Source organism: Papaver somniferum, chromosome 1 (genome assembly GCF_003573695.1).
Source record: "Papaver somniferum cultivar HN1 chromosome 1, ASM357369v1, whole genome shotgun sequence".
Lineage (NCBI taxonomy): Eukaryota > Viridiplantae > Streptophyta > Magnoliopsida > Ranunculales > Papaveraceae > Papaver > Papaver somniferum.
Genome location: NC_039358.1, coordinates 202,245,173 through 202,259,543, shown reverse-complemented (window position 1 = coordinate 202,259,543; position 14,371 = coordinate 202,245,173). Strand labels below are relative to the sequence as shown.

At 36.3% G+C, this 14,371-nt stretch overlaps 1 protein-coding gene across 4 annotated transcripts; it reads right to left on the bottom strand.

Moving 5' to 3' along the window:
• Positions 1-2,546: 2,546 nt before the first annotated feature.
• Positions 2,547-7,942, bottom strand: LOC113312396 (putative disease resistance protein RGA3). 4 transcript variants are annotated; one of them, XM_026561147.1, is made up of 4 exons: positions 4,007-7,942; positions 3,726-3,806; positions 3,440-3,639; positions 2,547-2,873 (listed from the first exon to the last, which is right to left on the bottom strand). In XM_026561147.1, the coding sequence occupies exon 1, from the start codon at positions 7,823-7,825 to the stop codon at positions 4,052-4,054; it is 3,774 nt and encodes a 1,257-aa protein (XP_026416932.1). In that variant the 5' UTR covers positions 7,826-7,942; the 3' UTR covers positions 2,547-2,873; positions 3,440-3,639; positions 3,726-3,806; positions 4,007-4,051. The 4 variants fall into 4 exon arrangements, with proteins under 4 accessions (XP_026416932.1, XP_026416943.1, XP_026416937.1 ...); XM_026561158.1 differs by having other exon boundaries at positions 3,440-3,605; XM_026561152.1 differs by having other exon boundaries at positions 3,730-3,806.
• Between the last annotated feature and the right edge of the window lie 6,429 nt (positions 7,943-14,371).

Genomic DNA, 14,371 nt, shown 5'->3' with positions numbered 1-14,371 from the left:
TTACGGGCTGCTGCTAAATCTTACGGGTCTATGAAACAACATTGGTAGCAACTGATTCTAAGGAAATTAAGCTTGGTGACAACTTACAGGTAACACTTTATCGTGCATGTCTTTAAATGTTCTGATGTTAAAAAACAATACTTGGATTTTATCCCCAAATTATCAAACTTGGATTGTTCTTTTTTCTTAATTGTTTTAGTAATGATTGTTGATTACAAAAACTTGTGCCTTTGACGGATATTATTTGATCAGCTAATAATACATCAAAAACATGTGGGAGTTTCATGAAAGAATTTTGTTTGGGATGCTGTTGTTGACCTATGTGTTGGTTTTGATTGATAACAATTTTTTTTTGCACTATTATGCTAAGCCTAAAACAATATAAAGAACTTAATACCTGATCTTCTTTATGTTTATCCTGGTGACTCTGTCTGGAGACCTTGGGAGTCGTTAAGATTTAGAAAAGTGCCGCCATTGAATGGTGACTGTCTGTAGATTGTTTGTAAAAAAATATGTGGCTGGTGAATAATGACCGCCCAACATCAACGTGTTGGTATAACATTTTCCTCATAACATAAGCCTGAGTATGTAACATTCACATTATTTAGTGCTTGCATGACTATGGGTCTCTAATTCAGCCAGATTTTGGCGATAAAATTGACCATAGTTGCTCAAGTTTTAGCAGCATAATGGAGAGTTTAGGTTTATGGTAGATATTTATGTGTACTTGATGACTTTAAGGTTCTGAGTTGTGGTTCTTAAAAGTTTCCTTTTGTTGTGGGGTGAAGCATATACCCGAGGAGATATATGAGTAGGTTATATTGGAGACTCTTGTTTAATGGTTCATGTGTATGCTGCTACCATCGTATCACATCCATGAGGCATATGACCATGACATGGAAGTAAATATGCAACATCTGCAACACACACCCCTTTTAAACACTGTTCAGAATTTGAAATTTACGCATACCTGTTTGTTCTGATATTTCTTACTGATCAAAAGAAATACCTCAAGGTGATACCGACAGACTATGAGTTTTAAGTTCCAGAATTTATCTCATTTTTATTGGAATTACAATCTCAATGGTCTTTCCTTATAAGAGACCCATTGAACTTTGCATCTGATTGTCAATTTGCGTTGCGATGAGTTTGGTCAGGTCTGTTTCTAAGTAAATTGGACAGTATATATGTTAAGCTAGGTGCTTTTGGTTTGAGTCTAATTAAGTATATCATAACATTGAAATGCATGAAGAACTAATCAATTTTCTACTTCGCAATTACCTCATTACAAGACCTCATAACGGTGCACCTGCATTCCAAGTTCGAGCCATACTAGCATGACCTCTGACTATTCTTTTAGGTAATTCTAGTGACTCTGTTTTGTGCTTTCTATTTCTCTGGAATCACAACAGTCTTATAATGATCAGTAGGAACTAGGAAGTTGCATCTTAATATAGTATCAATCAACTCCTGCTGAAATTGTTGACATGTTTGCAGGTGCCAATGGCAAGAAAGGTGCAACTACTTTTCGCAACGGGGGAAGATCCCTGCAAGTAGAAGTGAGAAGACGACCAAATATCCATGCCAGGTTCATGCAATTCAGTTCTTCTTGTAGAAAGTAAACAAACCTACTCTTTATGCTATGTGCTGATTATTTTGTAGATGTATAGATCATCTTTTTTTTTTTTTTTTTTTTTATGTCAACACTTTTTAGTCTGTAATGTAGAATGTCAATAGTGGTTGAGCATTATTTTTAGAGTTAAGTTTTTCTATTCTGAACTAGGGGTGATTTTAAGTTGTTGAAGTCGTAAATTTAATCCATCTTTCAATACAAGAGTTGGTCATTCCTAAATTTAATTGTAGTTTCAGTTTTGGATTCCGGTTTGAATTTGAATTCAGTTTCAGTCACCGCATATTTGGATTTCCAGACTACAATGTTTTTCCGCCAACAATGTTTTAACGTCACAATTTCAGATTTGCTTCGTATTCATTTAGATGGCGAATCAGTTTTTGTCTGCATTAACAGATATAAGGACAAAAATTACACGTTCTCGGCAATAGGTTTTGCGGAGACTAAATTTTTTCGCCGGTGGAAAACAGTTCATTTGCAACAACAATTTGTTTGGATACTAATAGTTCTAACGTCAAAATCCTTATTTGACGGGCATTCATTTCGGCAACAAACTAATTTTGTAAGTGTAAGATATATTCAGGGACAAAAGTCTAGGGTTGTTAGCAATAATATGTATGGAGACTGTAATTTTCCTTTGTCGCTAGAAACAAAACATGGGTGACGGTACTGGTGGTAATGGGGCAAGCCAATATGGTTTTAAAATTGTTTTGGGAGGAGTTGCTGGAGAATTATCTTTGAGGATCAAGCTCTTTTTGAGGTAACAGATCTCATATCTCTTTTGTTCGGTAATTTGTCTTTGTTGTTGCCTCTTACTGCCGGCTTACTTTTGTCAACTACCATGGACGTCAAGAAAGGAGACTGCCATTTTAATCGAAATAAAAGTGGGTTGGAGGATGATACAAGAGCTTGTACCTTGTGTTCACGAGAACGCATGGTTTTGTAAAACAGATATAACAACCTTTTCACAAAACGAAGGGTTACAACTTGCAACTCGGATAATTCCAGTCTCTAATAACAAGAATTGAAATCTTAATTACTACAACGAATAGTAAAATCAGAATGAAAAAGAATACTCAAAAGTGCCTCAGATTTTTAAAGGAGGGTGGAAAAGAACTAGGCTTCTGTTGGTGGAAAACGACGACGAATTTTCAGATACCCAAACTCTTCAGCACCCGGAGAAGAACCTTCAAAAACAAATAGCTTGAATCCTGTGGCAGCTTAATTTGTACTTCTGCTGAATCTGCAAATTTAGTATTATGAAAAAGATCAACGGAAAATGGGTCATTTGTCCAAAAAAATTTAAATCATGGTTCAAATGGACGAGTAAAAATTAGTATGGGTGAAATGGACAAAAAAAAATAGCAAGTATGAAACTGGATTCATTGCGGCTTAAATTTAAAAAATAGCAAGGATGAAACTGGATGCATCCTGATATAAATTAAAAATAAGAAAAAATATTTGAAAACGGGTAGGATGAAACTGGTTACATCCTGGCTATTTTTATATTTTTGTCTATTTGAACAGTATCCTTTTAATTTTTGTCCATTTAAACAGTATCAAAATGTAGAAATCTTTTTCACCCAGGAATTGTTGATTTTGGTCTTTTTAACCAATTTTGTGAAAGATCAATCAGATACAACGAGTTGGAATTACAACCTCTACTCAAACAAGAGAATTTTTGCATGGATGCAGGGCACAAATTTCTAGGGGTGTTGTCAAGGCGGTTAATTTTGTTTGTAGCCCATGTCTTAAGCACGATAAACTTATCCTAATCTTTATTTTATTTTTCCTCAACTGAGGTTTTACCTCTAGAATCTGTTCGCTGCCACGTAGACAGAATTCCTTCCTAGTATGCAAACAGAGCCACCGGAGCCTCCACCAGTAATCTTTGCTCCAAACAGAGTTCCATTTTCAGATTTAGACACTTTAGAGTGTTGCATTTCCTGCACCAATTTTACTAGCCTATCCGTTCCATCAGATCCAAGTCCATAAACATTATGATGCACCTGAGAACAAAATAGATACAAATTAGCAATTTTGTCAGACTATTTCTTGTGCTTGAAAATCCTTACTTGGTTTGGTAATACAATACCCACTGCTTGCAGAATTTCAAGAGCAAAATTAAGAAGCATGCCTGGTTGCTTGTTGATTCCTCGCCATCGATCCAACCAACCTGGTGGACCAATAAAATTCATAAGCAAAGTAACCTTGTTTGCATACAACCAAGGGAAGACGAATTAAATCTCAGTTAATTAGAATTTGGAAATGAAAGATCCAAAGATACGCAATTTATATGGCAAAGACTCCTTACTAACGCATATAAACAAGATGGCATTTTATATAAAGACGGAGAGAGAGGGAGAGAAAAGGGACCTGTTGGTAATTCTAGAAGAAGAGATGACTTCCTATCGACCAAATCTACTTCTTCTTCTTCTCCATCAAATTATTTAACAGAGATGGAGAAGAGACATCCGGAACACCCTCGTCTCTTTGGATGAAATCAACTTGGAGTACATCAAGAAACGTGAGGGACTTCTTAAGATCATAGGGTATTGACTCCTTATTCTTCAGTTTGTCGCATTTCCAGATTGTTAATTTCCGGAGAGAAGTACATAATCGTAAATCCGGTAGAGATGTTAAAGCAGGACAATCTTGTAGCCACAGTGAACGAATAGAAGTACATAATTGCAAATCCGGTAGAGATGTTAAAGCATGACAATCTTCTAACCACAGTGAACGAATAGAATTGTTGCTGTTGTTTCGATTATCACCATCATCACGAACACCTTGAAAATTTGAGCAATCCTGAATTTTAAGGGACCAAAAATTCGAAGTACTGGGTTGGAGTAGTGCGCCCAATGGTGGTAAATATATTAGATCTGGAGAATACCATATTGTAATGGATGTGAGAGAGGGCAGACATCCTTCTCCTCCCCCTCTATTCAGCAATAAGTTCACTGCATAATCATCGGTACCCATCGTTAAATACAATTTCTTCAGATAAGAAAACGAAAGTATTGGTATGGTTTTCAATCGTTTACAGTTTGTGATTATCATCGTCTCAAGAGAAGGAAAACAAGAAGAAGAAGAAAGAGGAGGAGCAACCCATTCTTCTAAGTTTTCCAATTCACAAATTTTCAAATAAACTAAGGAAGGGAATAATGAGGATCTCTTTGCAGTATCACTACTACTACTGCTTTCTTCTTCTTCTTCTTCTTCTCTGTTTTCTTGTTGATAATAGATTTCTTCACCCAGACACTTGATTGATTTCATTCTGCCGATCCCAAAATACCTAAGAAATTGGAGCATGCCCAGAGCTGGAAGCTGCTCACAATTATCCAAATTTATGAATTTTATTACCCCCAAATTCGGAAGGAAGTTAGATAATGAACAACCCATCATCCACTTTGGAAGGTTTAAACCTGAGAATCCCTCTATTACCAATTTCTTCAAATTTGAGTGAGGCTGGAGACCATCCAACACCGCAGTATCTTTTACACTTCTACTACTCCGTACTTGGTCATCATCACCACCTGTGGAACCCCATTCCAGATGTAATTTTAGAAGATGTTGCTTGTCCTTTAACTTTGCTGTTTCTGCATCTTCTATTCCACCTCTCACATTTTCAAGTTTTCTGATCTTCAATACCTCGAGGGAGTTTAAGCCTGCTAACTCTTCAATGCCACCGTAACTCTTATTACTGGGACTTCCACATACCTTTGTTTCTTTTCTAGCATTGTAATCCAATGTTTCAAGGCATGTGAGACTTTCTATACCTCTAGGCATTACATCATCAAATCTCTCATGAGTAAAAATTCTCAATTTCGGCCAATTCTTAATTTCCTTTGGAAGCTTACAGTACTCTCCTAATCTCACAATCTCCAAATTGCAGAGGTTGCTAATGCATGATTCAGGCAATACTTTGATGGAAGTATAACTCAAATCAAGACGCCTTAATCGTGTCAGTGCTCCCAGCTCACTTGGTAAGGCATCTAAATTACAACAACTACGGAACCTCAACATCCTTAAACTGGTGATATAAGTGATTGAATCCGGTAACTTCGATATTTCTGTACCTGAAAGATCAAGGAAGCTTAGATTTTCCAAGGACCCAATATTTTCTGGTATAGATTTAATATCCGAAAACGAGATATCAAGATGCCTCAAACTCTTCAAAGATCCAATCTTATTTAGAAGACAGCTAGGAACGTTTTTGCATCCATAAAGTATGAGTATTTGCAGATTGTAAGAATGATTTAAAGATACCTCAGGAGATAAATACATGTCTGAGAGGTCAAGGTACCTCAGATGCTTCAGCTTAGAAATCGATGAAGCAGACATGCTCCTAGAAGAGAGTGAGTATGGATTCCAGCCCCTATCCCAGACATCGAGAGGACATAGTATGCGTAAACGCCTACATTGAAAGAAAGAACTGACATGCGAAATATTCTTTGGTTCAAGAGCAACAATTGTACGCAGTTTCACAGCATTTGATAATACTGTAGGAGATGCCAAACTCTGTCCTTCATCAATTAGCAGTTGTAAGCGTCGAACTTCTGAAACATCTTCCTTGTCATCTCTTACCTTCACAATCCTAAATTCATTAGGATCTACAACACCCGTTGCAAGATCATGCACCAAATCATGCATCTTACATTTCCAAATGTCACCCGACTCTTGATACTTCTGCACATCCTGGAAGAACGAACTCCACAACAAATACTCAAAATATTCATTACCAATATCTTCAAGAGATATACTTTCTCCTCCACTTGATGACAAAAGGAATCCTTCTGCCATCCATAATCGAATTAACATTTCTCTTTCTATTTCCCAGTCTTTCGGGAAAATACAGCAGTATGAAAAACATTGCTTCAAAGGAGGTGATAAATTATCATAGCTCAGTTTTAATATTGAAATGACATTATTATGTTCAGGTGTACCTCGCAATCGATCAATGTCGTCTACAATTGACCTCCAATAGCTTTTCTCTCTTTTGGAACACATTGAACTTCCAAGTAAGTTCGCTGCAAGAGGTAGACCGTCACATTTTTCTGCTATATCCTTGCCAATACTAATCATTTCTGGATCTGTCAATACTGCTCCACCCCGGGACAATACTTTCTTCTCAATAATGGACCAACAAGCATCTTTTGATAACTTTTCAAGATCACGAACATCACCACCAACAACAGATGCAACATTTCGACTGCGTGTAGTGACTAATATCTTGCTGCCGATGCCGCCATAGCTTAGGTAGCTCTTCAGATTTTCCCAATACGTAGCGTTCTCATTCCACAAATCGTCGAGCACTAGCAAATATTTCTTACCGATCAGTTTTTCCTTGACTTGGTTTGCCAGTACATCGACATTTGATGGATTCTCACATTTGTGCCTAGTAATCGACTCGATGATATCTCTTAAAATCTTAAAGATGTCAAAAGTATCGGATACACAGACCCACGCTCTTGGCTCAAAGTTTCTCACTATCAAGTCATCATTGTAGACCATTTGAGCTACTGTAGTCTTACCCAGTCCCCCCATACCCACTATGGATAAAGCGGATACTTTCTGTGATTGAGAAGAAATCCCACATGATGATGATGATGATGATAATGATGGCGACGGCTTGCCGATCAATATCTTTATTATGTCTGATTTTGCAGCCTCCCTCCCTAGAAGTATTGAATCAGTACCACCAACAGATGAGGTTAATCGATTATTTTGAAAAACCCTAGTCGTATTGTCTTGGACAATGCTAGTATTTTGCAACTGATACATTTTACTGTCTTTGTAGATTTCTTCTAACCTTCCATTGATGGCTCGAATTTTACTAGCCATCTTGAATCGGAAAGCAAGTGGATTAGAGGGTGAACCAAATTCTCGTATCTTGTCTTTAAGTCGTCTTCCGGTTGCATGATGTCGCAAGGTTTGGTATGAGAACTCATCCATAACGTCGTCTGCATCATAGACAACGTCTTTAAGGTTTCTCATCCAAAGTCTGACAGTAGGATCATTAATTTGTTTTTCCTCAGCAGAAGCAATTAGAGCTTGAATAGACTCTAAGGTATTCTTGAGCTTTGTTAAGTCGTCTTTTACACCCCACGCCGTAGGAATCTGTTGATAAATTAGAGAGATCAACGGTTTCAGGATCTCAGTTACACCGTTAACCAGAATTTGTTCCATAGCCATGATAAGATTAAGTGTGTGAAGTATGGATAAAAAGAATGAAGAGATGAAGATGAGGTAGAAACGGGAAAAGAAGGTAATAGATATGAGAGTGCAGATGTATTTTCTTTATAGACTGAAATGAGCCTTCCCTTCAAGTCAATCAGTTATTTCAATGTAATTGCTTGCCTCTTTCCTCCATTCATTTATGAACACACAAATGATGTTATACCCCATTACCACTTGCCACACCTAATTTTTCTTTTTTGTTTTGTCATCTTTTCTGAAATCAAAATACATTATTGTACCAAAAAGCAGAAAGTCTGAAATCAAAATCACTATTGGCTGCGGACACTGCACTGCATTGGGGTCTGAATAAACTGATGCATCATCATAGTACAAATGAACCCAGTTGATGTGTTTCATGCATGGGTTACCTCTTAGCGCATACTTTAGGAAGATTAATGAGTAATCGTAAAGGACTAAAGAATCACATGATAAACAGCGAAAGTTGCTTACATGCATATACGTAGAGTAATACATACAGTTTCCCTTTTACTAGTTGGAAAGAATACCTAGCAGTTCCGCGTAATAGGTTTTGTGTTTCATCTCGATTATCTCCCACATTCTCTGGTTGATAACTAAAACAACAAAAAATTTGCCTTGGTCGGTAACTTGTCATGCTAATCACAGCCAGGGGCGGAGCCAAGGATTGACTAACCCTGGCTCTAGCCCCCCCTAAAAGCCTATTAATCATACAAAAATCCCTAAAATTTATGCTATATTCTGTATTTAGTCCACCTTATCCTTTGTATTTAGTCCACCTAGTCCAACGTATTTATGAAAGTTTATTTTAGCCCCCTTAATAAAAATATCTGGCTCCGCCACCGTCACAGCGGCATATATGTGCGGTTCACAACAAACTAGATCAGTTTATATTGGATGTCCTGATTCATAGAGCATCCACCAAGTCGACAAAAGTAGCGCCAGTACTTGCACGTCTGGACCGCATTTCTTACTCGAACAACAGATGAGTGTTCTTTCATATCAACCAATACCAACAGTATGAAATGAAATTATTTGCTACAGTCTACTTCCCACCGACCATTCATGAGAAGTGTGCAAGGAATTATTGTACTGGAAAGAGATGCTTAACAGGATGGTTTCTGGGTACATACATGCATATTTGGGAGAACTGAATTGCCCCAGGCATGATGGTGTCCAGAAAAGATAAAGTAAGACTGGATACGGTCTTTTACGAAATCAATACAAAAATATCAAAACAAAAAATTCCAAAATGATAAAGTTACCATAGCTGTTTGGTTGATTAATTTTATATAATACATTGCGAGCTTCTTTATTTTTCAAGTCTACAGAAACAGTAAAATCACAGTTCATCAATACTGAACACAACAAACCCCACGGGAGCAACAATATTTGGCGCAGAACCATCCGGACCCAGCGATTCAGCAGCTTCAATGTCTGAAAGCCTGCTTCTTGTTATCGCTTCAACATGCCCACTATGGATTGGGTAAGACTACGTTAGCTCAAATGGTCTACAATGATGACTCCATGGTGAGAAACTTTGAGCTAAGAGCTTGGGTCTGTGTCTCTCATACTTTTGACATCTTTGTCTTTTCTGGACACCATCATGACCGGGGGAACTCCTTCCTTAAAAGTCTAAGAAACGCCCTGAACAAAATAATTGCAATAAGAATATCTATGTTTAGCATCCCTACTCTTGTTATTTCTTCTACTAAGTCGCTGATTCAGTTCTCCCAAATATATTAAAACCCCTTCTGTTTGAAATTATGGGTCTTTTATTTGTGATCACCTCTTTCCTCCATAGAAACAGACAGTGATTTCTATCACACTATTGGCTAGCCGTATGCCCCAGCAATTACCACTGGACGCCCAACTTGTCTAAAAGTAGATGTGTCTTTGTTATGTCTGTTCCATTCCATTGACCAAAATGAATAAATGTTGAACTTAAAGTGAGAGATTTTTACTATTTGATTGTCGATTAATTTTTACTACACCCTGGCTTTGATTCTTTCTATTACATATATAACCCTTTCCCAAAATGAAGGGTGACAACTTACAACTCAGATAATTTCAGTCACTATAACAAGAATTAGAATCTTAACTATACTACGAAGAATAGTAAAATCAGAATGAAAAAGAATACTTTTTTTTTGACTTAAAAAGGTTAAAATTTTATTCAAAAAAGAAGAATGAGAAACAAGATAAGCGGCGCCTAAGGGCAATAAGGGAAGGTGCAATTTTTTTTTTAATCGGTAAAGAATTTTATGCTAGCGAGTTTCGAAATCTATTTGAAATCACTTTTGTGACCAACAAAGGAGGAGCGTTCCCTATAAAAAAGATGTGCATTGTTTCGGCAATGGAGGCTCTAAAGCAGAAACCATCATAGGACAAAAGCTTTTACAATTTGATCAACAATCGATTTTGGCCATGCTTAGAGACGCAGTGTACGAGGTTGCAGAGGGTGAATCGAGTGTTGGTGGACCTGTGGTAGCTTCTATAAATCAAGTGGGGAGAGGAAAAACAATTGATGACTGAACTTATGAAATTTCCATCTCCCAAAATTGTTTGGGATGTTAACATTACCGAGGATGGTATAAGTCTTCCTAAAGACTGTTTGATGCCGACAGCCAAAGAGGTTCTGGATATGGACCGGATAAATGAAATGATTGAATCGGGAGGAGGGTCTCTGGTCTCTGGTCTCTCAATCCGTTAAGGTTCGAATCTATCATAACATAATGGGTCATTCGTTTTATAATTAGGGAAAATTAGGCTAAGGCCCGATCCATGGATTACCCATAATATCAAGCCCTTAATTAAAAGAAGTTTAAATCTAGGCCCCGAAATATTAAAAGACTTTGATACCCTTATGCATATTGTCAGGCCCATAATTAAATAAAATTTAAATTCAGACCCAAAATTATTAAAATAATTTAACTCAACAGTTACACGTGTAAGCAGAAGTTACAAATGCGTATAACATGTGTATCTACAAGTTACACATGCATATAAATGTTCATCTCAACAGTTACACGCCAAAAAGAAACATATATTCAGTTGTTATTGAAATAATAATTTCATTTACAATAATTCTATGTTTATCGGTTACATATGGGCATGCAATGACTACAATAGTTTCTCCGAGATTGAAAACATGAGGGCAAAGACAAAATGATTGTTGTTTTTAGTCAACCAGTCATCTGGGTATACTCTTAATGCTCCAAAGATATACCTGCAAGAGTATCAGGATGGTCGAAAAGGTTATCAGCTGAATAGCCAAACAAAACACACTAGCATCTGAATATTCATTTTCTGGCTGGAAAACCATAGTAACTGAGATAATAAATTACGCACCAACTAACCAATGTCAAGAATGACAATACGACAACTGTGGGGACAAAAATCCTAGCAACCTTTATGAGACATGCAGATAATGAGAATAGTAAAGTCACATAATTACAATTACAGCACTACTTCAATATTGTAGAAGATAAAGCAAAAAAATTTAGCATGAGACATTTCATAGATTAAATATGTATAAAAGTAAGCACCATAAGTAACTGTTTCATTGATACTTACAAAATCAACAAATTTCTGAACAGGATCTTTGGACATTTGGGCTGTCTCAACCAGACAAATAATCTGGCTCAAAACAATGTTGACTAGCATGTGTAACTACCAACTACACATCCAATTAGCATGTGTAACTAGTAGCTACACATCCATATAGCACTCGTAAAGTCAGAAGGCTCGTGTACCTGGCACATACAATTTACAGTTTAATCTTATTAGATTGTGCATCTTATTATACAATTTACAGTATCATCCAATCTGCATGATATCTCATTCCGTAAGAGCTTGCACAAACAAAAACGTAGACTTTTTATCTTATCCAATTAGCATATGTATCTATAAGATACACATTTGGTTAGCATGTGTAACTAGTAGCTACACATCCATTTAGCTTGTGTAACTAGAAGCTACACAACTAATTATCGTGTGTAACTAGTAGCTACACACCCATTTAGCTTGCCAAGTTAGTGAATTTCGTCACATAAAGTTCAGAAATTTTAAAATATTTCAATCAAAGATAAGCATATTGCATCAGTTTTGACCTAAGAGTACTCATGGAGAGTATATAGTAGCTAAGATACTTTAAAGAGATGATACTTATATTCGACGTGATTCATTATGTAGCCACAGATGTTGATGAGATTATTAGTCGTTATATTAAGCTAGTACTCATTGTAAATCGACAAAGTCGTCATCACTAATGGATGTTCAGTTGAGAACTTAAACTGATATCGCAGAAAAAAGCATACCTCAAGTATTTGATGTACTCTTCAGTTTCTAAGGTGCCAAATTCTTGTTGTACAAGAGCAGCAGGAACTAAAACCAGTTGGAACACTGTGATAACCTGTTGGCCCAAAATGCAAAAGAGAAAAAAAAATCAATTCAACTTGCTAAATAATGATAACTCAAGGAGAAGTCAAGCAGACTGTTGAACAATACTAAGGCAGATCTTAATTCTTACATTGAAATACTGTTAATTAATGTTAGACCATCGATATGGGCATAATTGCTAGACCGTTGATAAGGACATCAAATGCGAACCGCACAACCCCAAGTAAGCAAATTTACATTATTTTCCTTTTGAAATGTATAGTTTGAGAGAAGAATCATCTATACATGGCAGATATACATCACTAAATACATGTGTAATCAGCAATTACGCATCCAACATGCAAGTGTAACCAGCAATTACACATCCTAAAAACATGTGTAACTAGCAGATACACATGCTAGAAAGCATGTGTAACTAGTAGATACACATGCTTATAGCCACACAATTTCATCAAAAGAAATTTAAGATACAAGAAAGGTTTTAGAAAGCGGACCAATTCCATCCAAAGTTCACCCCTGCATAGACAAAAGAAACAATGGCATAAGTACCAAAAGATACTAACTGAAGAGGTAAAAAATTACTGGAAGTACAATCAGAAGATGTTTTAATGATACTTGAAAGTTGAAAAGAACATTTCTAGTGGTTTTGAAACACTGGATGGTATTCTCTGTATTTTCTAATGTCGGTGTAAGCATGCATTAGATCAATGAGTAAATGAATGACTACGCAACATATGCCAAAGTAGATCTGCAAGGAGTTTTAGATTGCTTGCCTTTGTGTCAGTGAACTTGATAAAGAAGCGAGATTTGGACAAAGAGATCTTGTCTTCGAGAATTGTTGCACTCAGTTTCTTGTTTACATTGGCATTACCACCTCCTATAGATGTTAGCTCACCAAAATCGTTGTTCTCTTCAGATAGGGACTGATCCTTTTAGTAGAACCATAACATACTACGAATTAACATAAAAACCTCAGTTGGCAAACATGGAAAGAGTTCGCAAGACAAGGCAAGTCCACTAGTACGAAACTTAGTGCAAAAAATGTAAGAAAATGAAATATATATAACATACACATTATATCCCAGCATGTGTAACTAGCGGTTACACATCGATATATCTTGTGTAACTAGTGGTTACACATCCATATATCTTGTGTAATTACTAGTTACACATACATATAACTACTGAAATACATTCGCAAAAAAAAATATGAAATTATGAGTTGTAACTTTCATACCATCTGGATGAGGCTCAACAATCCTCAAAGGAAACTTAATATAGCTGTATGGCTACAATAGCCTATAATCTAAAACAGCCGAGTAGATTCTCAATTTCAAAGCTTAGCGTTAATAATAAGATTCACCGAAAAAGCATGAAATATAGCAGAAAGTACAATTACAAGGACATTAATTATTATTTCACTTCACACCATGAGTATTGGGATATTAAAAATGGAACTGAGCAGTACACGTCCTAGTGGTAGCAATACAACTATCAAAGATGAACTAAAGAGGAGAAACATAATCCATGCCAGAAAGACCAACAACACAACACGAAGTACAAAGCCATAACTACCTAAGGGGTAAGATATACATTTGGAAATACCAAAACTTCATACATATGGAAGATATAACAATGTCAGCTACCTATGAGGTAATATATACAACATTCACATGGGATATCAAATAGTTACCAAGTGAAAGATGGGTTTGAGCCGTAGTAAGCCTTACCAGATGAATAATCCGGAAGTTACACATTTACTCGCGGAGGATCTGGACATTGTGCAATTAATGATGTGGTTGCAAATAATACTATTATGCATTCAAATATCCTTGTACACATTATGATCAATAACTATATGAATTTTCCTTCATCATAATCAGGAACCTTAAGAACTGATTCTGAAATAGGAAAGGGATTCTTCATTAGTTATAGTAAATCATAGGTTGGAAACCTTCTGTTTTCTTTATAAATATACGAAACACCAAATGCATATCAAATCCATTAGGTCAAAATTCAAAAGAACATCGAATAAGAAAAATTTTGATAGTTAATAGAGATTAAGTTGCGTTGATTACAAACCTAGAGTTTGATTTTCAAACAGGAAAGTGTTATTATTATTAA

What these genes read in the sequence shown, in the direction of transcription:
- LOC113312396 (XM_026561147.1), bottom strand. Translation starts at nt 7,825, where the DNA reads ATGGCTATGGAACAAATTCTGGTTAACGGTGTAACTGAGATCCTGAAA.